Below are 26,210 nucleotides of genomic sequence, written 5' to 3'. Positions count from 1 at the left end.
ATTTATTTTTATGCAAATCCTTAGCATGATGTCCAGTTTTTATGTGCGGGTGTTGGTGCTAGAGGAACGGAATCAGAAGCAACTTCATATTTTCATAGCTTATATTTTTCACCTCCAACTCTATTAGAACTACATAACAAAATAGGATGTGTTTTCACGATTTGGGACCTTTCAATTGATATTTTTAATTGTAACTTTCATTTTGCTGTTGTCCGTAGTCCCCAGCCAAGAGTCAACTAAGAAAAAGAGAAAGAGAAAGCGAGGAGACAGCGAGGGCCGAGTGGACAGTGAGGACGATGGGGACAAGAAGAAGAAAAAGAAAGAGAGCCAGCGACCCAATTACTTTGTCTCCATCCCCATTACTAACACTCAGGTAAGAAGCTGGAGCAGGTGGAGTTTATGCACATTGTGTCTCACAAATCACAGTTTAAGGACGTGGCCTTTAACTGACTTCTGCTCTCTGTCCACTGACAGATAAGTTCAGCTGTGAGTGAGGTCCAAGAGGCCGTGCTCCAGCAGGACCCCCGACTGGCCAAAGCTATGATCCCTGTCCCAACTCTTCACATCACGCTTTTAGTCACTCATCTTGCCAATCAGGAGCAAGTAGACCTGTGAGTTGGTGCGCATGCTGACATCCACATCACATCACACACACAGAAGTTCATATGAATACTATGACACCCAAATTGTCTGAAATGACCTTTGCGTCTTTAACTAACTATAACTACATTGTAGAATATAAGTGCATGTCATATTTTGGTCATGCTATAGCACACTAACAGTAAAAAGCAGACATTATATTGTTCATGACAGCAATAAATTACGTTTTAGTAGTTACATCAGGAAGTAAACTTTGCTCTGAATAAGAGTCGCCCTCAAACTGAAGAAGTTAATTATCATTTAGATACCCATCCTTTTCTTACTGCGACATAATAAAATGACTTCTATCACAAAAGTCTTCTGTTGATCCCACAACAAAATGCTTTTTTACAGCAGCCATTTTGAACTCAGTTGTTACTCATAGCATTAAAAATGGCCTTGAGTAGTAACAGTAAAAAGACGGCTATTGTTAATGTTATTAGTTACAGCAGAGCTTCTCTCTGTGAGCCTGAAAATGATCATCTAAGTGCTCACAGCGTTGTGGGTTGCTTTTTATATTCCACTTTTCTGGTCTTATTGATCACTCCAGCACTGCGAGCCACATTCACACACACACACACACACACACACATTCTTGCAGCTCTTTGATTCATTCCTTCAGAGCTTTTTTTTTAAATAACACACATTGGATGCTACATTACAGGGCTGGGCCGAGGCTCATTATTGTACCTAAGAAGACTCAGATTCAATTCAGTTCAACTCAGGTAAACTTAGTGCCAAATTACAACCACAGTCACCTCATGGTGCTTTATGTTGTAAGGTAAAATCCCTACAATGTCAGAAAGAAACCCTTCGGTATTGCACAACCCTCTATGAGCAAGCACTAGGTGACAGTGGGAAGGAAAAACTCCCTTTTAACAGGAAGGAACCTCCAGCAGACCCAGGCTCAGAGAGGGGCGGCAAATAAAATGGCCAAAGCTATGCAAAAAAAACCTGTTTTACCAAAACAAATTTCAGCCCCTCACTGAGATCATTGTATCCCCCAGATTACTGTGTTGGGTCACTCCTCTTCCTCCATGCGGAGAATCCTCAGCAGATTTTTTTTTTGTTTTGCCAAACATGCACACATGCATGTAGCAGCGGTGTACTCAGTGACGTGTCTTGGGATGTAGGTTGACTAGAACAACATCTCTTTTGTTCCGGTTTCTCCATTTTCTTTATTGTTCTCTGAGCATAAAATGCACAGTAATCCTAAAATGCCAAACTTCAATCAAACAGAGTGTTCTCAAACTAGTTTACTGTCAGAATCAAATTTTCTCATTGAATCCCATTTAGCCTCTTTAAAGCTGCACATTATCACAACATCAGATAGCTCTGATAGCTCGGCAAAATCCTGTTGCAGAAGTAAATATATGGATTCAGTGTCGGCAGTGACTAATTACCAACGTGTCACATTAGGTACGGCTTGTCTTATCTTTTCCTCTCAGCACTTCCACGACGGTCAGGCTGTACATTTTTACGAGCGGTCTGGATGTTTTAGAGTAAGCCTTGTCTTAATCAGCTTAGTCATTTAGATCTCATCTTAAACTTTCTTTTAATCATTTTAAGCATTTTCAGTTATTTTTTACTCTGTCAGCACATATCTGTCCCACACACATCCTAAAGGCTAAAATACTAAATGAGTTCAAATTCTGCCACTGCACATATCATATCATATATAACTGAAGTAATTTGAAAGTCAGTAGAAAAATAAAGATTTAAGTTTGAAATTGCTGTTCTCGCATAGCTTTAGAGGCTGATGGAAATATAAAGGCAGTCTGTGTTTTTGTGAGCTAACTCCGTGACACTCAGGGACATCGGAGCTGCGTTATGTGATGAAGTGATGCTTAATCCCATCAAGAAGAAGATGGTGTTATTAGTAATCACTAGATTCTCCCATTATGTAATATGACAGGAAGGGAGCGAGAGAGGGGATTAAGTCATGAATGTGTGTGCGTGTTTGTGTGTTGTGCATATTCATGTGTATATTTCCTTTTAGGGCGGCAGCGGTGCTGGCTCAGGTTGAGCCGTCACTGGCTGAGTTGCTGGGTGGGAGGGATCTGGTCTTGCCCTTCTCAGGGATAAGTCATTTCAGGAAGGAGGTGGTGTTTGTCGGACTGGCCTCCGGACAACACAGACACACACTGGACAGCTTGGCAGGTCAGTGGCAAACATTTAGCTTCTTGCTCTTGTGGTCATCCTTCCTCTCTCTGTCTCTTTGGTGTTTAGGTTTGAAAGCACTGAGTGACATTTTTATTCTAATTGCTTTTCACGCTTTAGCAGAGGGTGAAATTCAATGCTAATGTGATATTGTACTTGGCTTGGTGTGCACTCTGGAGGGGTGTCTGAAGTTGGAATCAGCTGCTAGTAGCTAATAGTGTCTGCTTACGTTTCTATATATGAGATCAATTAAAAGTATGCACAGTTGGAGGGTTTTTCCTTCTCGAGACACTACGAAGCTTAAAACACCTTAATGCAGGTGGATGCTTGCTGTGGTGGAGCCTTTCTTATGGGTATCAATGATTAGGCAACTGCAAGAGAATGAGGTGTTTAAGATCTTTAAGATGTTTTAAGTCATAAGTCTCTCATTCAGAAGTCATGGAAAGTCTAAGCCTGACGTTTGTCTCGGAGACAACAGAGGACCTGGTAAAACGAGAATAGCGGAATTCTAAAAATAAATGGCAGCCAGTTTGGTAAGAACCTCCGGGTCAAAGTTATACATCGTACAAACGTGTAGAAATGATTAAAGTCATACTCTATGTAGTGCAGAGACGTCCACATTTTGATTTGTTTTTCAGTGTGAACACGTCCTCATCTGTAATTTAGTCGATCTGATTAAATAAAATTGAATTTTTGGTGTTTTTCCTTTTCTGTTATCTGTGTGTGTGTGTGTGTGTGTGTGTGTGTGTGTGTGTGTGTGTACATGTCAACATTTCTGTTCCTACATTTTTCTTCTTGTGCCTAAATCCACGTGTGTGGGTGCCTTCAGAATCTTTTGCGTGTTTGTTTTTGTGTTGTGCCTCCAGCAACAACATTAAGCCATTTCTAAGAGGATTCCCACTCCAATGCTCTTGCACCACTAAAACATACACACACACAAACACACACAAACACACACACACACACACACGTATAATACACAGTAAATGAGGTGACCTTCACTTAATACTTTCCATTTTCACCCTTAACAGTTAAATTGGAAGTATGCTGTAATACCTCTGTGTTCTATATTAAAGTGAACATATAGTGTTTGGGCAGCATTACTGTTTTTGTGGGATTTGTAGCTGCTCATGCTGAGATTTGCTGCTGAGAGCCAAAAATGTGCTACATGCTATGGCCAAGCAAAGGCAAATCCCAGAAAGAATTCAGTGTCAGGGTTTGGTGTAATTCAGCAATACAGAAGCCGTTTTGTTTTATACAGAGCTACAAAGGCAAAATTTCTACATATTATTACTTTTGATCTGAGAGTTTGAGGGGGATTTTATTTTATCTAAGTCTCAAAAACACTGAATCAGACAGCGATGGGTTTTGGGCATGGCTGTAATTAGCTGGGGCTAACTTGCCAGAACCAGTGATTTGGGACAAGGTTATCTAACTTAAAAGAAGTGGGATGAAATGCTGATGTGAGTATATAGTGTATCACATCCTGTTATGATACAATTATCAGTAAGCTGGCACCAGATATCAATCTTCTTAGTGAAACTGGAAGCTGTTTGAAGCAGAGAACATTACCAGGTAATACTAAATGGCGGACAGTGGGGAATGCTAACTGGAGAGCTGATAACACTTGCATTGAAATTAAATGGTATTGATGCACACTGAGACCAAAATGCAGGGAATAAATTCATATTTCACACCTTTTATGCAGTTTTTTTTAATCTTTTGGTTGCATGGATGCCATGATCTGTCAAAGCAGCGTGCCACGTATCGCAGAATCGCTGTGTTGTGATGCTGTTTGGATGATGTTACGTCCGTGCTGGTGTTTCGCTCTTTCCTCCGCTCTCTGCTTCATCGTGTACGTCTCCTGTGCTCCTCCGGGCGAAACAGAAACGCAGAGAGAGGAGAGAAAGTGACAATTAAGTTTCAAAGGAAATGCTGATGTTTCTTTGGCTGGGAAGCTTTTACTGCACTAATGTTAATGTATGTAAAAGCTTTGCTTGGATGGCTGTATTGAATTTTCAGCAGCACCACGACCTGTTCCAGGACCTCCTGGTTAAGACATTAATGAACAGGGCTTTTCTCATGTGGTTATCAAAACAAGCTGGAAAATTTGAAAGTGTGGAGGACTCTGGGGGACGAGTTACAGGCAAGTGGAAGGATAATGCAAAAGGGCTGATATCAGAGTCATAGATCTTTGCATATTAAACAAGTTAAAGGTGTAGAGTTACATTTTATGGGATGGATGGAATATTTTAATGCCCCCCCACCCCCTGTGAATCTCTGAGTTTGTAAGGCTTTCCTCATTAGTAGTAACATTAGTACCGCAAACAAAGTTCATGTTGAAACATTAAAGTTTTCACGTAGACTGAAGCTTCTTTTAAGGCCCTGCTTATGAAGCATTTAGAAAAGTTGGAAGTTTAACAAGCAGCATTCATAAAGAACGGCTCCGGTTGTTGTTTTTGCAGAAAATTACTCTGTAGGGACAGAAGATTTACAAATCAAAATTCCTTATGGGAAGTGCTATAAGAAAAGGAAATATAAGACAGGAAGTCAGGCCCTCTCGTCATCTTGTCTGTACTTTCCACCACTGGTATTGATTATATACTAACCTTTCTCTCCCTGTAGAGCTCCTCATCTAAAAATACCTCTGTAGTCTGACTCTAAACACTGTTTGTCTGTATATTTGTCCTTGCAGGCTTGTCTGTGTGTTTACGCCTTTGTTCATTTATCTATCTTTATCTCAGTAGCTAAATGATATTTTGGCTAAAAGCTTTTTCCCCCATCATCTGACACACATTCTCAGCCATCTGTGGCCGCTCCATTTGTGTGCTCTGTTATAGCAGTAAAAAAAATCTATAATAGGGAGTCGAGATGCTTGAGCGGAAGAAATGGAGTCACGTTATTGTGCATTTGAATCCATGTCATGTTCTCTATATTTATGTGTATCATTATATCAGTTATCATCCTTCCTTTTAGTTTATTAAATGTGCTTGTTTTGGTTTGCTGTGAAAATGTGCTGAATTTTTTGATGTGCTTATTTTCAGTATTTAATTGAATGACCCACTGGGAGAAGGTTTATATTAAAAATAAATGTGCGCACGTCTGTTGCAGAGTTGTTGCGGAGCCGTTTTGAGGAGCAGGGGCTTCTGCAAGGAGACTGCCGAGGGTTTGAACCCCACCTCACCATTATGAAGCTGTCCAGAGCTTCAAAACTCCGATCTCAGGTTTGTGTTGTTTTTAATAAAAAGCTGCCTTTAACTACACCATCTGCACTGGTGCTTCTCCCTCCCCTTCCCCTCAGCAGCTGTTAAAATGTTTCAGCTGTAGGTAAATGTCACATTGTGGCTCCAGCAGAAACTGATAATGGGCATTAGAATTAATAACTAAGAAGAAATTTGAATTTATATCACTTTAGAGTTTGTGATGACTACTGTAAAGGTTAAGGGCCAAACACCAAGAAGAGAGAGGAGATAAATAAAGAAGATATGAAAGATGGTTGAGGGTGGATGATGAGGGAAGAAGAATTATAGCATCTATCTCGTTCCCTCTGACACTTTATCTTACCTCATCCTTCCCGGTGCCTGCCGGGCAGCGTACTTGTCTTCTTCCTGTCAGTGCGTTTGTGTGCGTGCAGAAATTTCAATTTGTTTATCGCAACCTGTGACTAATACGACTTCCTTTCTCCTTTGTCTCCCTCAGGGTATAAAGCGTGTGGACCCGGCCCTTTACTCCAACTACACTGACAAGTAGGTACTTTGTTTCTCATACAATGAAAAATTCATAATCTGCACAGCACATTATAAGTTTGGACTTCTTGTAAGACTCACACAGCTGCTATAGATGACATGGTGCTTGAACATTATGGCATCTCTGTTTTGACTCAGTTTTTGTGGTTTTTAAGATGCAAATTTACACAGAAGCCTAGTGTACCATGTATTTAAAGCCATCTCCCTGGTGCAAAATACATTTGACATCTGATCACTCCAGCATGAGAATAGTGCAGGTAATAATCCTTTGAATTCCCAGCTTACGAGTGCTCATCCTCTCTCTCCCACCTGCTGCGTGTGAAAAAGGCTTAAATTTGGCTGTCACCCCCGCTGCTCTTTGCCATCAAGCGGCTATATGACTGACATCTGCCTTTATTATCTGCTGGAGGCCTCAGTGCTCGCTGCGTCTTTATCTTCTGTCATTGTGACTGTTTTTCGTGTCATCACCACAGATTTTTTGGAGATCAGACGGTGGAGCGGGTGGATCTTTGTTCTATGTTGAAGAAGAAGCAGCAAGATGGATATTACCACACTGAAACGTCACTACAGCTCGGTTAGTAAATGCTCAAAATCACACAGTTATTTTTGATGCTTGTTTTGTTGTGTCAGAGGCAAAACTGAACCACCGGAGGGTGCTGTCAGCTCACATGAGAGTCTCAACAATTTGGTTTTCATAGCTTTTGGTAAAATGTGCTCACAGCAACAACAGTTTGGCTTAATATTTTTGTAATTTGATAAGTGAACTGGAGCTCAGTTTTGTTATTCATTAGAATGAGGATTTGGTGGTTTTGCTGATTTTATCTGCCAGTATGACTGCAGTTTTTTCATTTTCTTGCTACTTGCTGTTGTTGGTGGTGGTTTGATCAGGAGTTTTCTTTTTTATTCTAAGGGGATTTGTGTAACACCATCAAACTTCAAGTACTTAGCAGAACTTAAAAGAGAGGCACAGTGGTCTAATCAAACACAGCAGTGTTACACAAGAGAGCTAATTTCCATTTTAGCCATTACCACCCAGCTGTGTATTAACGCCTGCCGGGTCTTTGAAAACTTGGCGGCGGTAGAGAATAATGACTCAAATTTCCTCTAAATGTAAGAAGTACTGAAAGGTTTCTGCTTTAAAAACTTAAGCAGTTTCATTACTGTGAGTGGAACATGTAAAAAATGTGAGTGTGTGCGAAACATGAAGGGGTATGGCTCATGCTTTTAGTTCGGTTTGATGTGAATCGAGTAGAATAATTCTTGTGCCCGTTCAGCTCCTTTGTCATTGATGTCGTGCTGTTTATTACTCTGTAGCCAGATATGATTTGAGACGGCACTGTCGACTTGGGACGCTGCCAGACTGTCAGTACGTTTGTGCTCTTCTTGTCTAGCAGCTACCGGGAGTCGACAGGGAATTGTGTTTAGAGGAAAACGTGTCTTTTAAAGGATTACTTCCATCAGTTTCGTCTGTCTGGGATAAAACAAATTGCCGTGATTAGTTTGTGAGCGGCCACTTCTTGTCATCCGTCATTGAAAAACAATAGACTGATTGTCCTCACATGATGAGATGAGATTGGAGACATTTTGTTATTAAAAAACGGGGAAAAAAAAGATGTTAAATTATTGTAATAATTTAATCTGCTTTTAGAAACAAAATGAAAATGTGCCCCTCGGCTCTGAAATACCAACAAAGCAACATGCTGTACTTAGATTAGAAGCACAAATGCTTCTCTCAGGGTCATTTATGGTGCTTTTCATAAAACATCCATCATGTAGTTTTAAGCTGTGACTGATTAGTGTTTCAATCTGCCAACAAAGAAGTCTTAACTTGAGAAACTCTGCTGACCTAATTAATGTGGTCTGTGGTTCAATGAAAATCACTTGTGTGATAATTAAAAAACCAAATAAATATTCAGTTAGTTTCACAGTGGGATGGAAACACTGAGTGACTTGTTTCTGTGCATTGGCCACATGTTTTTCTATTATGAGTAGGATTCACCGAGGAGCCACACCAGTGGTATCACAGTATTTAACGCCCTGTGATGCTTCATAATATCTGTGAGTAAATGTGAAAGGTACCCCAAGAAAGCTGGAGGAAAAGATGAATGAAGTGCTGAATTTAATGACTGATGACCCTCTTTTCAAATTGAGTTGATTAAATTAGCAAATGTTGGATGCAGCTTGCAGTATAAAATATGGTTTGAGTGCTGGGTAAGAACATAAACCACCTTGGTGTCACCCACTTGTTTGTGAAGTCCTGTTTTGAAGCTTTTAGGCTACGTTCACACTGCAGGCAAAAGCGCATCAAATCCGATTTTTTTGACCCTATGCGACCCATATCCGATCATGGTATGACAGTGTGAACGGCACAAATCTGATATTTTCAAATCCGATCTGGGTCACTTTCGTATGTGGTACTGAATCCGATACATATCCAATGTTTCAGAAAGCGACTGCTGTTTGATGGTCATGTCGCATTAAATTCGTCTTTTACGTCACTGACACAAGACAGACGCCAATTATCAGCGCCGGAGAAGCGCCCGATAAGACATCGCGAACGCTTCCTGGCCATCCGGTGAAACTGTTGGGAGGACAACGTTGAAGAAACGTGAACATTTTATTTGTACCTCATAATCTGCAGATTCTGACAGAAATCTGCTTGGCCTATTCTTTGAAGCACCGTTCCTCTCTAAAATAGCAATAAGGATAATTATTAGGTTATTTACATTATTATGTAAATAACAAAATAACTTAAAGCAAAGATTGGGAAACGTGAAGTCCGAAGTCTTTATATTAAGGGCCATCAGTCAAACAATACTGTTTGCTCTGGGTCTAAACAGAGCGCGTTGTGTGTGACGTCTTCTTTTGCGCATGCGGGCCGCTTTGAGCGTTCACACTAGAGCGCGTTTGCTGTCGCATTTTATTTGTAGTGTGAACAAGCAGACAAAAAAAATCGGATTTGATCAAAAAATCGGAATTGAGCATTAAGACCTGCAGTGTGAACGTAGCCTTAGATGTTTTCACGAAAACCTGATGCGATGAGAAGAGGCAGGTCTGAGTGTGAAACCACATGCTCTTTGGCTAACAACTTGTCAATCACAAGTTCTTATTTTGTGATTGTTGCAAACCCGAAATAATCCTTTCTTAACACAGTATTACCAGAATTTACAAAATCTTAAAAAATGATCCGACTAACTAATGAGTGACTGAGCCCATTAACTCATCAGGTGTTTACAGAAGCCGTTTTCCCGACTTCTATAGGTACAGAAGTCTTTTTGCAACCACGCAAATCAGCCCCTTTGCCTTGGTTTCACCCAGACGTTACATTCATGTTTTAAGTGTAGCAGAAAACCTAAACAGTCATTAAAAAGCAGATAAAAGCATCAAAATTTGGGGTCCGAACCAGATGCCATCAAGTAAAACAGGTCTGAAGTACTGAAGGAAGATTCATGGTGGATTTCATCTTCGTGTTTCAGATGAAAGGATCCACTGAATATCTCATTTCTCTTGGCTTCAAAGCAGCTCCATAATTATTCTATTCATAATGTTGTTACCAGTAGCCCTTTCCTTTACAATATTTACTTCAGTAGAAATATTTATATATTTTTATAACTCGGTCTCAGTCATGAGTCTGTAATAAAGTTTGGCTCTGAAAAGTGGAATAAACTTTAGTTAGGGTATTTTGCAGAAAGCTTTCACAAGAAAAAGCACTCCGATATGTCGTCACACCAAAATTTGTCCTACCCTTAGTTACCATGGAGTTAACAGGAGTTGTGTATACCTCAGTCTCACACACACAAGCACTTCCTAAGTCTCGCTGTCAAGTATCTGCGGTAATTGCTGTGTATGCGTGAGTGTGTGTGTGAGTGAGAGAGCTGTCAGTGTAACTAGGCTGTCACAATGTTTTGTGGATCACTGGGCTGTCTGTGAGAGACAAAGAGCGACTGTGTGTGTGTGTGTGTGTGTGTGTGTGTGTGTGTGGGAGTGAGAAACGGTCGAGGGGAGGGGGGTGTTTACCTCACACTTCACATCATCAAAAAGCTTGTGTTTTTTTGTCAAGTGTTTTTCCAAAACAGCGCTTATTTAAAATGTATGAAAATGGGGGGAAAATATTGCATCCATTGCTCTGATGTTACCATGCAGCCTGCACACTGAATGTTACAGTGAGGAGAGTTTAAATATGATGTGATACTGCTCGCTGTGTGTGAGCAAAGTGCTAGGAAAGGCAGGATTTAAGTGGATGAGTCCCTCAAGCTTAGAGGTTACGTAAGCTTTAAACCGAGACTATGTAAACTTTAAGAGAAAAACAAAATCGTCCTCGTACAAACTAAGAACTACAATAACTCAGCTGAAGCTGTAGTGATGTTTTGTACTGTGCAAAGTCTCGCGGTCTCACTGCTGCCATTCAACAAGCCTTTAATAATGAAAATAGTGACCTACAAACAACAGCAACAAAAAGAGATGGGAGCCCCGGCTAAAACACGCAGAAGAAGACCATGAACCAACCTCAGAGCGGGCTGGCAGATTCAAGCTTCTGCCCTAAACTACTTTTAGTCCATCAGGACTAATACACAACACTAAACACTTAATACACAAACTGTAAAAGCCACATAAAGATAAAGCCAGTGCTGATGGAGGTGAGGGAGGAGTAAATTGCGACCAAGACGCCAAATGCTGACCACCATGCTCGGCCTTCTCTGGTTTTTTGAACCCAACTTTGTGAACACAGTAACTTAAGAACAAGGGAACTTAGGGTTTTCAAATTGATGCCATAGGTGCATCTACTAAAAATCTCTGACGAGTTCAAATCTCACTTACCTAGATGTCAAAAACAAGTTCTGAGGTTTTCTGAAAATGTTGTAAATGCGATAACTGAAGAAGGAAGTCACCTAGGATTTTCAAATTGATACCATAGGTGAAGCTATCAGGGGACTGAGGGGTAGCACTGGTGTCTGTCAGTATTCTTTTTAATGTGTTGTATATTTGTGACAGCTGTTAACGTCGTCACCTAACTAAACACCCTAACTCATGGAGGAAAACCCACTTTATGACTCAGAATTCACTCATTGGAATCTTACGTGCAGACAGAACAATGCTGACCATAATCACAGCTTCACCAACACGAGACAGAAATCTGACATGAGACCTGAGCATATTTTTAGATTGCAATAACTGGGCTACTTGTTGCAACACTGAGAGCAAGATGAGAGTCTGTACCGCAAAAGTCCTCTCCTCTGAGCCATCGATAGTGTTTGATTTTATTCTGTAGCAAACCAGGATGGATGGATGCCCTCCAAAGAACACTCTGGTTTTTTTTATGTTTAGAAACAGAGTTTCTTCATTTTCCCACAAACCACTCAAACACACCAACAAACCAATACTTTTTTTTTTTCATCTTGCTGCCAGCTATGCTACAACAGCAGCATTAAGAGCAGAAATGTTGTGTACGATGGATCTACTTATACCAGTGAACAACAATGGCAGAATTGAAGCAGTTAAGAAAAACAAACTATTCATCTTCCCAAACACCTGTGGTTTAAGAGTGACCGGCATCCGCACGAACACTTGAAATCTTTAAAGAAAAGAATACATGATGAGCAGCGTGTGTCATCACTCTCTCTGTAGGAGAGCAATTATTCAGCCAGCACACCTGCTGCTGTCTTATGGCTCAACGGAGACGACGATGCAGCGGGAATAGACTTGGCACTTCAACCGTATTTCAAATGGGAAATCGCTAAAAACGTGGCTAATTTAAAGTGGAGCTTTATCGCATACTGTTAGTTTTCATTAAGGCCTCGTACTTGAGTTGCTTACAAAATATTGCATAAAATATCATAATGCGTTGCAGGTGATAGCAGTAGTTTGGTGTCTATTGCTATTGATTATAGCGTCCGATGAACTGGTCGGGCTTGTTCTCCTCTACATCCGTGTTTCTCACGGGATCATGTCGAGGGTCAGCGAAGCATCTGACTAATACATACAGCAGGGGAAATGATTATTTGATCTCCTGCTGAATTTGAAAGTTTGCTCATTTACAAAGAGATGATCAGTCTCGGTTTAATTTTAATGGAAAGACAGAATATCAACTAAAAATCCAGAAAAACCCTAACACATTCAAGTTATAAATTGATTGGTAAAAAACATAAAATCCAGAATTATTCAGGCTCTCATTCTGTGTTTTTTTTTTCTGGTGGGGCACAGTGGTCAGAGTCTGTATTTGTATATCTTAATCCCATAATCCACACTACAACATAATCCACTACAGAGCTCATTGAATGTAATCTAAAAGGGCATATTTTTATGTTTGAGGAAGCAAGACTGTACAGAGTGCAAGAACAAAGAGTGAAGGGGGGGGGGGGGATTTTTGTTGCCTGTTGTAATGTTCTTAAGTTGTATACTTTTATGTTTTTGGTAGAGATCAGTTTGGCGTGGCGGTTACAGTTTAATAGTACAGGTCCTGAAGCAAGCAGGGATTTCATGCAACAGGGAGCAACTGGTTTGTGTTTGCAGTGTTGCCAAAGAAGCCGATAGTGCCTAATATATACAGCAAAGTGAAGTGCAAACAGTGAGGCTCACGCCACATAGTTAAAAATAAGAAAAACTATGTTATTTGCTTTCAACTCACCTGCACATGAAAAAATAATTTCATCAATCAATACAGGAAATAGTTAAAAAGATACTATGTAGAGTTTGTGTTGCAGATGTAATATAAAACAAAAGGTCTGATTTTACAAAAATCAGACATGTTTTTCTGACTTATTTTGTTCTGTGGCGGCCAGAGAATAAATGGAAAAGCTGTTTGTGCACTTTTGTTTGGACAGGCGCTAAAAGTTCAGCACGAAGACGCCAAAAAACACTTGAGTCTCTTCTTGTTCTCTTTCCACTCGGTGGCCTGTTGGAATGTGACATAAATTTAAGCCACGGAGTCAAAACAATGAAAGAAGTCTGTGTGCGTGTGTTGAAAAGTGTCCTCATCACTCGTGATGTCACTACAAAATGTGCCTGGAACATTTAAACTGTTATACTTATCCTGATTTTTTTTTTAAATCCCCCCCTAGAGGTAGAACAGTTTCCCATTAGTATGTAGTTACAGCCAAGGGAAGTCGAGCCTATAATAAAAGCAGCCTTACATAGGAGATGGTCAGTGTATTATTTCCAGTCTGTGTCTGTGGAGGTAGAATAATAGGTCTAGGTCAACTTGGGACCTTTTGGTATTTACAGTATTCACACCTACAGCTTTATGTACAGACACCCAAATAAATGGGTGTAAATGCTTATTAACAGGCATGCACAGACTAGAAGTGCTCAGCAGCACTGTGGGACTGCGTGCACATGGACTCAAGAAGGTGCTTTGTTGCTCTCTGACCCTTTGGTATTTTGTTAAGATAAGGTTACTCACTTCTGTACAGACTGTGCTGCATGTTTTTCTTCTTCTATGAAGTAACTCTTTGGCAGTGCTCGTTTTCCGCTCAGCAGCTACACAGACTGATGACGCAGTTTTGTTAATTTGAGTGTAAGTGGGCTAATTTCTCTCTGGCGAAATATTGAATCAGGGGTTTACAATATTTAAAGGATGAAAATTGAGCTGTAAAGAGTTTAACGGCATTCAGGGACCGCTGATGTTTTGAACATTTAAGAGTTTCATTGGATGGATTATTAATTTTTTTTTTTACTCCTCTGGTTTGTAGAAGCCACAAGGACGGGTAGGTCCGCTGAATCTCATCTGCCTTGCATTTGTTGAAAAACACATGCCAAACAATCGACTGCAGGGACCATGGAAAAATTCTTTTTTTGGAATTACTTCGGTAGTGGTTCATTGTTTGATGGCACTAAGCAGATAATTTAGATTTTCTCCCCTTCTTTCTCATCTTTTGTTACAAGATGCATTTTTATGCTTTAAAAGCAGTGATCAGTGTCCTCATTCGGCTGGAAGCACAACAATTATGGGTACGCTAGGGAAATAAAACAGTAAAACCAAACGAGCCTTAATTATACTAAAAGCTCTCACTGTTAATGCTTAAGTCTTCCCGTGTGGTAATATTGGCACATCCGCCTGGCTCTGTTTCTAATAATTGATTTAATTTAATATAGACTACCTCTCTTCCTGTACCCGCCTCCTCCTCTGTAATTCCTTGTAAGAAGGGAAGATATGAGTGTCTGTTATACTGGAGCATCTGTGTAAGGCCTTCGATTTAGTGCTATATAGCGCCATCTCATAAAACAGAGGTATTGCTAATTTTGGTGTGACCAGCATAATTTATACTTAAGTAACTCTGGATGTGCTTACAAGGGAGGAAAACATAATTGTACAAAAATAAAAATGTAAACAATTTTCATGTAATCATAAATGTCTTGGGCAGTTTCTCCTTCAAGTTTTTTTTCTTCTTGTGCACCTTTCACTGCTTTCAGAGCCACTTTTAAATCGCAACCTGGAAATCTTTTTATAACTATTTACATGAACATTTGTAGAGCACACTTTAGGATCCTTTCACACCTGCAGTTTTTAGTCCCTTTGAAATTGAGCTCTGGTTCATTTGAGCAGATGTGAACACTCAGGTGCTCACCAAAAGAACAGCACCAAGACCATGTACTCCAAGGTGATCCAACCTTAATCTGAAACAGCTACCAGGGGTTTGTTGCAAGACTGAGCTAAGAAAAACTTTCCGTAGCCATGTGTGCTGTGTATTCTGGGATGTGGCAAGGGACTATAGTACACTATAATTTAAGTATACACAGTATACTTCTTAATAGTACAGAACTTAGCATCTTCTTCCTCTATTTATTTTTGTTGCTCCCGCCTCAGACACATCTGGCCAATAAGCCGATTGAACATTCACACATTGTTTGTAGTGACGCCTTTAGGTTCGCGTGGAGGTCACTTGGATTTTTCTCTGTGAAAAAGAAACCAAGTCACGGGGAAAAGCTACAAGTTTCCAAACTTATCAACAGATTCGGACCTGAGTAAGCAAACTATTGGTGTGAAACTTCTCCTTCAAGCTGACCTGATTTTTGTGTGGCAAAGTGGGTCTCTGGCTTTGACCCAGCATGTTTCAGTTGAGGTCCACAGTTCAATCGCAGTCAATCCAGCGACACCAAGTTGTGCCACAATTTAAGTTGTACTCTGTGAATTTGTTCCCTAGGATGAAAATGTCTTGAAGCATGTAAACCTTGATGTGAGAACCTAGAAGAATACCATCGACTCGCCAGATTTACCTCTCTTCAAGTTCCCCTGAAATAAAAATCCAGTTAAAGGATCACCAGTTTGACACACTGGAGAAAAACAACTATTAATCAAAGAGGAAGTTTAAAGGCAGCGAACAAGCAATGCTGAAGCTGAACCATAGGGACTACTGAGGTTGACCTTGAAGGAGAGTTCAGCCCGATTTCAATCAGGCATTGTACACAGTCAGATTACACAATATTAGTCCAGTGATCGCAGAACAGTAAAACAGATGCTTGTTTTATTGCATGCTGTGTTACTACTAGAAGTAAACTATAAGACAATTGTCCATCATCTGGGAACAACATCATTTTCTCAGCTAGTCTGACAAATTCTGCAGTGTGTCATAGTCCCAACGAATACCATGAGAATATGTTGACGAGGAAGAGCGCGGACGTTGACAGTGCTGCAATGATTAACACCCCCTTCACAATCACCTTTGTCCTTCATGCACACTATGAAAATGCCAAGCTGTCGTATGAATGATTAGGGTCTAGTCTTGTCTCATGGCCAAGTAGCAGTTTCTTGACTCTCACTGCTGTATCTGACATCTTGAAAAAAATATTATGTAGTATGATCCTGGAATTACACATTATACCAGATAGCAAGGCTCCAGCATCAAGCAGGCCCAGCCAGGAATTTTTCAGATGTTAAAAAAAGAACGGTAAAGCTTATGCGCGGCACACAGGTATGTTATCTCAGGTCGACATCTGAATCTGTAGGGAGCGCAGCAAACTATAAGCACCTGACAATTTGCAGTAGTGAACGCTAAGAGGATAGCAGGTGTGTTGGAGCAAGATAAAGGAGATGAGAATAGAGAAGGAGAAAGGAATCAAATAATCCGGCCGAAAAGATGGGAGGATGGAAGCACAGCAGAAAGAGATTGAAAAGGAGAGAGCAAGAAATAAGGGAGATTAATCGAGAACGATAAATGAGTGTGGGAAGAGAATGGAAAGGCAGAGGAGAGAGGAACGGGCTTGCACAATCAGTAGAATTAAATAGATCATGCGGATGGAAAGGGCAGATAGGTTGGCCAGACAGATGGTGAGAGAAAATTGGAGATGTGAGTGAAGATGACATTAAACAGACAACCGAATTGAAGCTTGATTTAAAAGGCGAGGTGGAGGAGGCTCGGCCGAGCTAAGGAGACACTGCAATGACAAGAGGGACTGGCAGAAGATGGACAACTGGGTAGTGGCTTTTAAAAAAAAAAATTAAAAGAATGCTTTTTAATCAGAGTTTAGCATCAAGTCAATTAAATGTGTCAGATACAAATCTACTTAATCAAGTTGGAGAAACAGGAACAGAATTGGTTTAATGGTGGAGGCCACTGATAATTTTTTTTCCTTTCTCATCTTTTCTGACTGTTTTTCACCTGTTTTGCATTTGGCTAGGGTCAGTGTCACTACTGGTAGCATGAGGTGATCCCAGGACCCTGCAGAGGCTGTACAGGTAGTCAATCTCCTCCAGGATGACACATCATTACTCCAGAAGCATGGAGTCTCAAGAGCATGGAGAAGTGCCAGAACACAGGCAGTTAGTTGAGGAGAACTGGACAAGGCTGTGAAAAGTTTTTAACCCATCAACAGGACCAGTATCTGCTCCTTTGTGCAAGGAGGAACAGGATGAGCACTGCTAGAACTACAAAATGATCTCCAGCAGGACACTGGTGGGAATCTCTCTGACCAGGCAATCAGAAACAGACTTCATGAGGGTGGACTGATGTCTGAATGTCCTCTAGTGAGCCTGGCTGTGTCAAGCCCGTTTGCCACAGAATACCAGACCTGGCAGGTCGACCACTGGCGTCCTGTGCTTTTCACAAATGAGAGGAGGTTCACGCTGAGCACATGTGACAGACGAGAAAGCGTTTGGAGACTGTAACATCGTTCAGCATGACCGGTTTGGTGGTGGGTCAGTGATGGTCTGGTGAAGCATGTCCATGTAGGGACGCACATTCCTCCACAGCCTAGGCAACGACACCCTGCCTGTCATTAGGTATCAGGATGAAATCCTTGGGCCTTCTGTCAGACCTGGCTTCATCTTGGTGCTCTACAATGTCCGGCTTTATTTGGCAAGAATATGTAGGTAGTTCCTGGAGAATGAAGGAATTGATACCACTGTTGCTCACCTGACCTAAATGCAATAGAACACCTCTGGGACATGATGTTTGATTCAATCCAACAACACCAGGCTGCTGATCTCTTCATATGCATGTGTACTTGTGAAATATTCAAGATTAAAATACAAAAGAGAATTTTGTTACTTACCTAGATATTACCATAATACTTACCATAATTTATGTCTTTCTGATGCATATCCAATTGCCAGAATCATGTTACTACATGTTACTTTGGGGGGAAAAAACATTACCAAAATGACATTTGCAAACAGCCTGAGGGTTTCACATAGTAGTATTGTATGATTGAGTGAAAGAAGCTCCACCAGCCTGTGAATGAGTAAATACAGATCCCAGCTCAATGGACAGTTTGTTTATTGCAGCGTGAGTGAACGCTGATGGAGCGAGCACGTGAAAAATGCTACTTTACATTAGTTTCGCCAAATTGATTCAACACAACAAACAATTGAACATCATAACAAGGCCCGTGTGTGGGAGAGGGATGTGCTACTTTAGACGAGCAAACAGGCTACATTATAGCAGCCAAAGTAAAGTGAATTTATGTGGTGTTTTCTGTCTAAATAAAACAGACAATTAGAAAAACCTCATCTGTCGGGACTGTGGAAAGACCACATTATCCACTAAAAAGCCCATTTGGTTTTGTGTTCAGTCTTGGCTGAAATGTGCAATGCAGATGAGTAATCTTTTTTTCCTTTTTAGGTTGATAAGTACTTTGAGTTTTTATGGTAAATCTGCACCTCTGTGCTGAATAGATCTCATCTTCTTTGCAGTGAAAGATGATTTATAATTTACCTTCCTGTTGCTTTAGTTTACCTTAGCAGCAATAAGATAACTTTCAGTTTGTTCAGAGGTGTTGGTTTGATTTACGTATTTGAAATGCCAAATTATGTGACAAATATTTATAGCAATGCTACATAAATAAGTATTGGTTGATTTTATTGAAATGCCAGGTGTGTTACACAGTCTTACATAACTGTTGTGGGCACGTGTATAGATAATCACATAGCATTGATAACAACAGGCTCTCAATAGAGCTCGGTTATCTAAAGTATGCAGTTGTCTTGTTTGCTTTGTGTGCATAACCTGTCTTGTGACAAAGTGCTGAGGCACCATGAGTTCAGATCAGCTAAACAAAGTCCACACTGTGTCTTTTTCTTTTCTTTTTTTTAGCTATCGCTGTGTGTGCACTGTGAGGCTTAAACAGAAGAGTACTTAAGATGCCACCAATAACTGCTGTGTTAATTTTTCCCCAACTGTTTTTATGGTTTAACATGCGGAGAATAAATGTGTTCTTCTGGGATAAAACATCCTCACATCGCTTTTTGTTTGCATAAGTAACCCTGTGGCTAACCCTGAACATCTGACATTAAAAAGCCCAAAATCAATACCAAGCGTTGCGTGTACACATACTGTATTGTTATGGTGTAACTGATACTCAATAGAAATCAAGGCAAATCAATGAGAACACCTCCTCACAGCTGCGAGTGTGTTTGTGTGAAACGTGGCAGCTGTGAGCTGAATTCTTCCGATAGAGGAAGGGCTCCACTGTCTACTTACGCAGCTGAGCTCAGCTTATAAAGCTCCACAATGCACATGGTTTACATATATATGTGTGTGTGTGTGTGTGTGTGTGTGTGTGTGTGTGTGTGTGTGTGTGTGTGTGTGTGTGTGTGCGTTTCCTTTAACACATCTCCCCTTACCCTTAGCCCTTGTGTGTAATCCACCATTAATGCTGGAGGGTAGAGGTGTGCTTTTAAGCAGACCCACATGAACACTTGCAGCTAGAAAAGCGCATCCCTGGAACTGGTGGAGAGTAATTTATTACTCAAGGGCCAATCCGCAGAGCTTCTGAAGGGAGTTGTTGAGGACACTTGAATGCACCCTTATGTTTTTATGTGTCGTGTGTGTAATCACTCTCCTTCTTGAATCCTCATTGTTTCACACAGTCGTCTGCGTAGCAGCAAAGTGCTTCCAACAAAGACGGCTAGAAATTTTAGCTTAACACTTGTTTGCCTGTAATTTGACTTTGCTTTTGTTGGGTTTTTTTCCATATTGATGTAAGTTACATTGACATAAGACTGAAAAACAAAATCAAAAATTCTTTGAATATGGAAGCCACAGCCGTGCAGACCGACAGAGCAGTTGGTGAGGCCCTGGCAGCCTCCGGTTGCTGGAGAAAAATGTTTATAGATTTTCATGGTCACCTGTAGTTTCCATGGAAGGTGCGCACGTGATTTCAAACACTTACTAACTAACCACAGAGTGGTATTGAAACTTGAAAACATGCAAGGGGAGGTATTGGTGTTTGACCCATCCAGTTGAGACCTTAAGTTTAGGGAGAATGAGGCTCCTCACTCACCTTATTTAAATTTGTCTTATGTACCCCTGAAAATAGACTCCTTGTGCACCTCTGGATGGTTTCTGGGTCTGCAGTGCACGCTGAATCTGTCTCCTTATTTAAAAAAAAAACAACTCTTTAACTTTAATTTCATTTTGGAGTATAGGGTGAAGTTGTAGGGAGGAAAATCTGGCAGGTGAAGCTGGTGGTGAACAAGGATTGTGTTGGCAAGGCTTAAAAGATACATAACACACGTACTGGCACACAGCACAGATCATGCAGCGTGATACTCATGCTCCTGGTTGTAATCTTACCTTGATTACAGCTGTTTGGTCTCTGCCTTATACCTGGAGGCCCAGTTCTCATCACCATCCTCATGTAAAATTGATCCTTGCTTCTCTACTTTTTGCAGATTGCATGTTGGCTTGCAGAGCTAGAAAGTGGGATATACATACGTGGATATAATTTCTTCAGCAGCCCACCGTTTTGATTTAGGTGTGAGTTTCCACAGAGAAAGTGTTACAGGGATCATATTTTGTGTTTTGTGCCCTGAGAACAACTTCATTAAAACAGGCACAATCTGATGGTCTGTTTTGACTCTGTTGGCCATTATCATAATCCATTTTCACAGATGGATGAAGCAAAACATTTTCTTTCCTTTGCTGGAATAGTTGCAATGCCTGTTACACCGAGCTCCATCTGCGATCCTTCTTTGAGGTCAGTGCCTTTGAATGTAAGACCTCACGCTCACCTGAGAGAGAAGCAGGAACATCTGCATTTTTAGGCACCATAATGCACATTACATCATCGCTGTCGAGCAGCTTTCTTTTTATAAATATTGAAAAACCTGCTGACATCACTGAGCTGGATTAAGCCAAGACCAAGAGATGTGCTCGTTAAAGATAAGCACAAGAAACCAGTCAATTCACAGACGATACTTTTCACTTATCACTCCTAACAGATGTCACGGCACATAAATCTGCATGCACCTCAGTTCAATACATTTTTCAGTACAGAAGAAACAGGAAATATATACATAGTAATGTAAAAATGATGTTTTTACCATTTATAAGGAATATAAATATTAATAAGTGTCTGAAAGGCCAAAAGTCTTAACCATAATAGCATGGAAATGCACAGAAATTCAGACTTTTTAAAATTATGACAAATTGCAAAATGCTTAGCAGCGTCTCTAATAAAACCTCTGTAACTTCACTTCAGCAGCATCAGGTAATGTTCATATGCTGAGTCATGTTTTCTTCCGTTTTTGTTCTACTGCAGAATATTTTTAAGGTTATCTGCTATAAAAAGCCAGGCCAGGAAAATCTCCTTCATGTTTTTATGTGTTTTATCCTCAGTTACTTTGATACGAAGGCATCTGCTGTGATGCTTACACCTCTGATGAAGTCTCACAAGTGTCAGTACTGATAAATGATCAGAATTATAATATTTCTGACTGTCTTAGGCAAAATTTACCAGATTCAGATCTAATTGAATTGAATCGAATCGGGACCTTGTGAATCGGAATCGAATTGATTCTAGAAACCCAGCCCTACATGTGAGCACAAAAGTAGTCTAAGAAGTGGTTTCCTTTGAAATTTTGACTGCCTGACACACCAGTTTAACAGAAATGTAGATCATTCTTGTAACTCTTCAGGAACTACACAGTATTGTGTAATAAAATATAAAATTAGAAAATATTTTGTGTCTTGGGTCTAGCCCTAGTCTTCCTCATGTGGATTCGGTCTGGCTGTACTCGGTGATGTGCTTTAACCTCAAATGGTGAAACGTTTGTTGTTTCCACTGTTAGCAGGATCAGTTTTCTTGCATCATTTACAAAGAACTGTGCTTTTTAGTTTTTAGGCGCTAACACTGCTCTCGCTGTCAGACATGCCTGCCAGTATGGCCCAGCCCTATCTGCTAACTGTATTTCCAGTAATTGACATGCTTATTTCCAATTAAATTTATATCCAGGTTGGATAATAATCGATTGCATCTCTAATAATAAGGGGTAGTCTATGTCGTCTAGAGCGCATTTACCTGATTTTACAAATAATAACAAAAAAATTAAGACAACTGTCACCAGACAACAAACAAAATAAAGCAAATATTTACCTGCAAAAATTGAGAAACCATGACAAGCTTTTTTCCAAACCATTTTTTGTTTAGCATTTGAAAATCACTTATTGACATTGACATTAACAGTTCAGCACCCCCAGTCAGGCTCATTGAGATCCAGGATGTAAATGCCACACTGAATTACTAGTCATTACATCTGAACGACTGCAACCTTCACAATAAGAGAGTGGATATATATAGGAAGCTGATGATAATCTCCTTATGTGCCTTTCCTTGACCCTCATCTTGGGATGTCGGTGTTTAGCCCTGACTATTGTTTTAGTCATAATCCACACTTGAGTCCAGAATTTTTACTTTTTTTTTATCTGTAATGTATGTTATCCTCTTTATTTCACCACGTCCTAATTCCATTCCAGACCTCATAAATTACACAGATAAACCCAGTAGCAGGCTGCAGCTGCCAGCTGTTCAACAATCATTATTCAAGCTACAGTGACAAGAGGAGGCGGAGCTTGTAGGCACCCGACCCCTCCACACACACACACACACACAAACACAGAGCGATGTCCGCCGTCTCCTCATACGCACTGCTCCCTTTTCCACATCCGAAGGCTTGCTCAGTGTCCTCTCACTGAAGCCTGCTCATACGTGCAGCCCTCCTCCTCTGTCCTCATCTAGTTTCACACACATGCACTCTTTATCTTACTCATGCACGCCCCTCCCCTGCTTTGCTCACTTCAAACCAAAATCACTCTTTATTTGTTCTGTCTTTTTGTCTCCTACACATGCACCGTCCAGCTCTCCCATTCTCTTCTCTTTCTCTCTCCTCCCTCTTTCCCTATCTCTCTCCCTCTCTCTGATACACCCCCCCTCCTCCCTGTGTTAGTGCAAAGTAGAGCAAGAGCAAGGAATCACTTGTTCATTTTTTTCCAGCGTCTGCTGTCTTTCTCTGTCTTCTTCGGGCTGCACGGACGGAGAGGGAGGGTTTTTTGGGGGTTTTTCTTGTTTGGTTGCTTTCATCCTCACTGGGTTTGTCTGCCCTTTGAGAGGGGAGGAGAACAAGTGACACAGAGAGCAAGACGGGAGGAGAAGCGGGGCTCTCCCTCCATCCGTCAGGCTTAGAACAAGGGGCTGAGGAAAAAGAGGGGTAACAGCAGGGCGAGGGGAACAGGAGGAGAGGGAAGGAGGCGCCATGGGTCAACTGTGCTGCTTCCCTTTCTCCCAAGCCGAGGAGAAAATCAGTAAGTGCCTCCTGCTCCTGTTTCCATGCGTGGGTGTGTGTTGTTGGAGAAACCAATCGGATTGATACTCAGCGGTGCTGCTTTTTTGGAAAAGACTGCATGTGTGCAGTGTAGGAAGATACTGCACATCGTATATGTCTGTGTGTGTGTGTGCGCAGTGCTTTGTGTCAGCTGAGTGTGTGCGCACAGCTACATACATGTCGGTGTGTGACCTACACATGGACAAGGAGTGTCTGTGAGAGAGCAGCACCATGTCACAGCATTTGTGTGCAGATTAGTGTTGTGTATGTTTGAGCGTTTGTAGACGAGTGGTCCTATTTTAGCTGTGTAATTCTGTGTCATCAGTGTGTAATTAATCAGTGGCCGAGCAGAGCCACAAAGCAGTGACAGCTTCAGATGAAACACTTTGTGAATAGGTAGTGCAAAACGTGTCTGTAGAAAGCTGCTCTGTAGCTTTGCATTAGTGTTTTTTTTTTTATTGTTTGTTTGGCTGTTTGTTTTCGGTGTTGCTGCTTCTGATAAGCAGGTCCTTAATTTCTTGTGCATGTGCATTATTTTGCACACGAGCCAAACAAAACGGGGCTAAACTGTGACTACTACTTACTACTCCACCTCTATTATATTACATAGCAGTGGTCTTTCATAAATATAAAGTTATTAAATAAATAAGCAAAGGAGCTTTTTGCTTTTGTGCTTGCCTATAAGTTTATATTTCTTCTTTAATCGTATAAATTATAATACCTATGAGTATGTTCTTTTATTAACTTTTGCTGCTTTGCTTTAACATAATGGACTGTAAGCTAAAGATCATGTCACACTGACGCACTTTTTCAATAATGCTCCTTGAAGTTAGATCTACTCATCCCCCTTCACAGCTGTTCTAAAATATTTCATTACTCTATGGTTTTTATTTGATTGTTTTAAACTCGATGCCTGCTGTTTCACTGAAACTCTCGGTCTGCGGTCAGCGTGTCAGCTGGCCGAGCTACAATTTTGGGCATAATTGGCTCCGATTTGTTGCTTTGCCACAATGTCATTGTCATACGTGCACGTCTTAAAACTCAGATTCAAGTTGGGCACAAAGAAAGTTTCGACCTTTTAGCAGACAAATACGAAAACGCTCATCTCACAGTCAAGCTCTGCAAGTCACGCTGCGCAGTGAAGGTCAAATATCCGACTGAGGGGAACAATTAGCAAAACGCTTTTCGAGTGGAGGGAGGGGCGGCTCTAAAATAACTTGTAAATGCCTCTTGGGTTATCATTCTGCATTCGTTTAATCGTCATGTGCCATGGATTAGCCAGTTAACGCGTCTTCTGGAAGATGGTTTTTTGTTTTTCGAGCACCACTGTTATCTAATGCACGGGGTCGTTGCACAATATCTGCGGTCGGTTAAAGGAAAATTCAAATGAATAAATAGTTAAAGTCAGGGGACAAATTTTCCACTAAGTGACAGCGACAAAAAGAGGCTGCTCTTCATCAACTTACATGAAATTAAATGAGCTCCAGAGGATAATTATGGGAGCAGTTTGTGGTTTGATTGCAGCCTTCCCTCTCATTGTTCTGCAGCAGCTGTATTGTTAGTTAATTTGGGTTTTGCATGAATGTGCAGCGTAGTTTTTGGTGCTGCTGCATGTCATAGGACAAGAATTACAATTATTACTCTCTTCCTCCAATATTATCAAAACACACACACAATCTGTTGTGGAGGGTCATAGCATGTCACAACATTTAACGCAACATTAAAGAGTAGTGTTAAATACATCTCTTGTCTTAAACTGAATGCACACATGCTGCCACATATAGATTTGCTCTAGTTAAAGGAGGGTTTCAGTCAGTGTGAGGGTTTCTCTTTTCTCTTCGGTAAAATTGGATTTGTTACTTGTTTGTCTCAGTCCCACTAATGAAATGAGAGTCGGTAAATTGAAATTGATCTAATGTAGATACTAATAGAAAAACTAGTCTCTGTGTGAGGCTGCGCTTACGTAGAAGGTAGATGATGCCTTCTACGACCTGTCAGTTAGATTAATAATTAAACAGAGATACAAAGTAATAAAATCGTCCACTGATTTATGGTCAGTTAAGGGTATGTTTGTGTGTGCAGGCCTTACATGAGATCTTGAGCGTGCTGATCATGAGGTCATAAAGACAGACTTTGACACCAGCTGAAATGGCTCGTCTGCAGAAGGTGTGTGTGTGTGTGTGTGTGTGTGTGTGTGTGTGTGTGTGTGTGTGTGTGTGTGTGTGTGTGTGTGTGTGTGTGTGTGTGTGTGTGTGTTTTCTTTTTTCGTAAGGGCAGAAATATTAAACTGGGCTGAGTGTGTTCTCCCCTCCTTCTCTCTGTTTCCTCCCCGATGTGTCTCTTTGCTCTTTTCCCCGCTTGCAGCTGCATTGCTATAAACAGTCGAGCCACTGTGCCCTACTTCTGTGTGGAGAGAGAGAAGGATAGAGAAAAGGAAAGAGCGGTGCAGGGAATGAAAACTAATGAGGGAGAAAGGAGGGATTGGGCTTTAAGAGAAGTGGGAATATTGAGACAAAGACAGAGGCAAGTAGAGGGAGCCAACAAACGTGTGTGTGTGTGCGTGTGTTCTGTAGGTCAGATGCTACCCCTGTGATGTGGTGACAGTTGCCCCTCGTGAGCGCAACAAGACA

At 40.9% G+C, this 26,210-nt stretch overlaps 1 protein-coding gene across 4 annotated transcripts in view; it reads left to right on the top strand.

The window, feature by feature from the left end:
• The window catches only part of akap7 (A kinase (PRKA) anchor protein 7), a 45,493-nt gene that overhangs the window by 2,192 nt on the left and 17,091 nt on the right, over positions 1-26,210 (top strand). For 2 of the 4 annotated variants that reach the window (XR_014802666.1, XR_014802667.1), the window contains exons 4-10: positions 219-373; positions 475-611; positions 2,639-2,799; positions 5,911-6,023; positions 6,499-6,545; positions 7,019-7,119; positions 17,160-23,560. Coding sequence is in view for 2 of the 4 variants with exons in the window: in XM_084952333.1 (XP_084808459.1) it covers positions 219-373; positions 475-611; positions 2,639-2,799; positions 5,911-6,023; positions 6,499-6,545; positions 7,019-7,119 (714 nt within the window). In the remaining 2 variants the exon portion in view is untranslated. The remainder of the gene's footprint in view (positions 1-218; positions 374-474; positions 612-2,638; positions 2,800-5,910; positions 6,024-6,498; positions 6,546-7,018; positions 7,120-17,159; positions 23,561-26,210) is intronic. The other 2 variants (XM_084952333.1, XM_084952334.1) reach the window with 1 other exon arrangement.

This window comes from Perissodus microlepis, chromosome 15 (assembly GCF_051167445.1).
Source record: "Perissodus microlepis isolate ML-2025 ecotype Zambia chromosome 15, ASM5116744v1, whole genome shotgun sequence".
Lineage (NCBI taxonomy): Eukaryota > Metazoa > Chordata > Actinopteri > Cichliformes > Cichlidae > Perissodus > Perissodus microlepis.
Note: the sequence above shows the minus strand (reverse complement) of the source record. Positions and strands in the feature narration are given on the sequence as shown.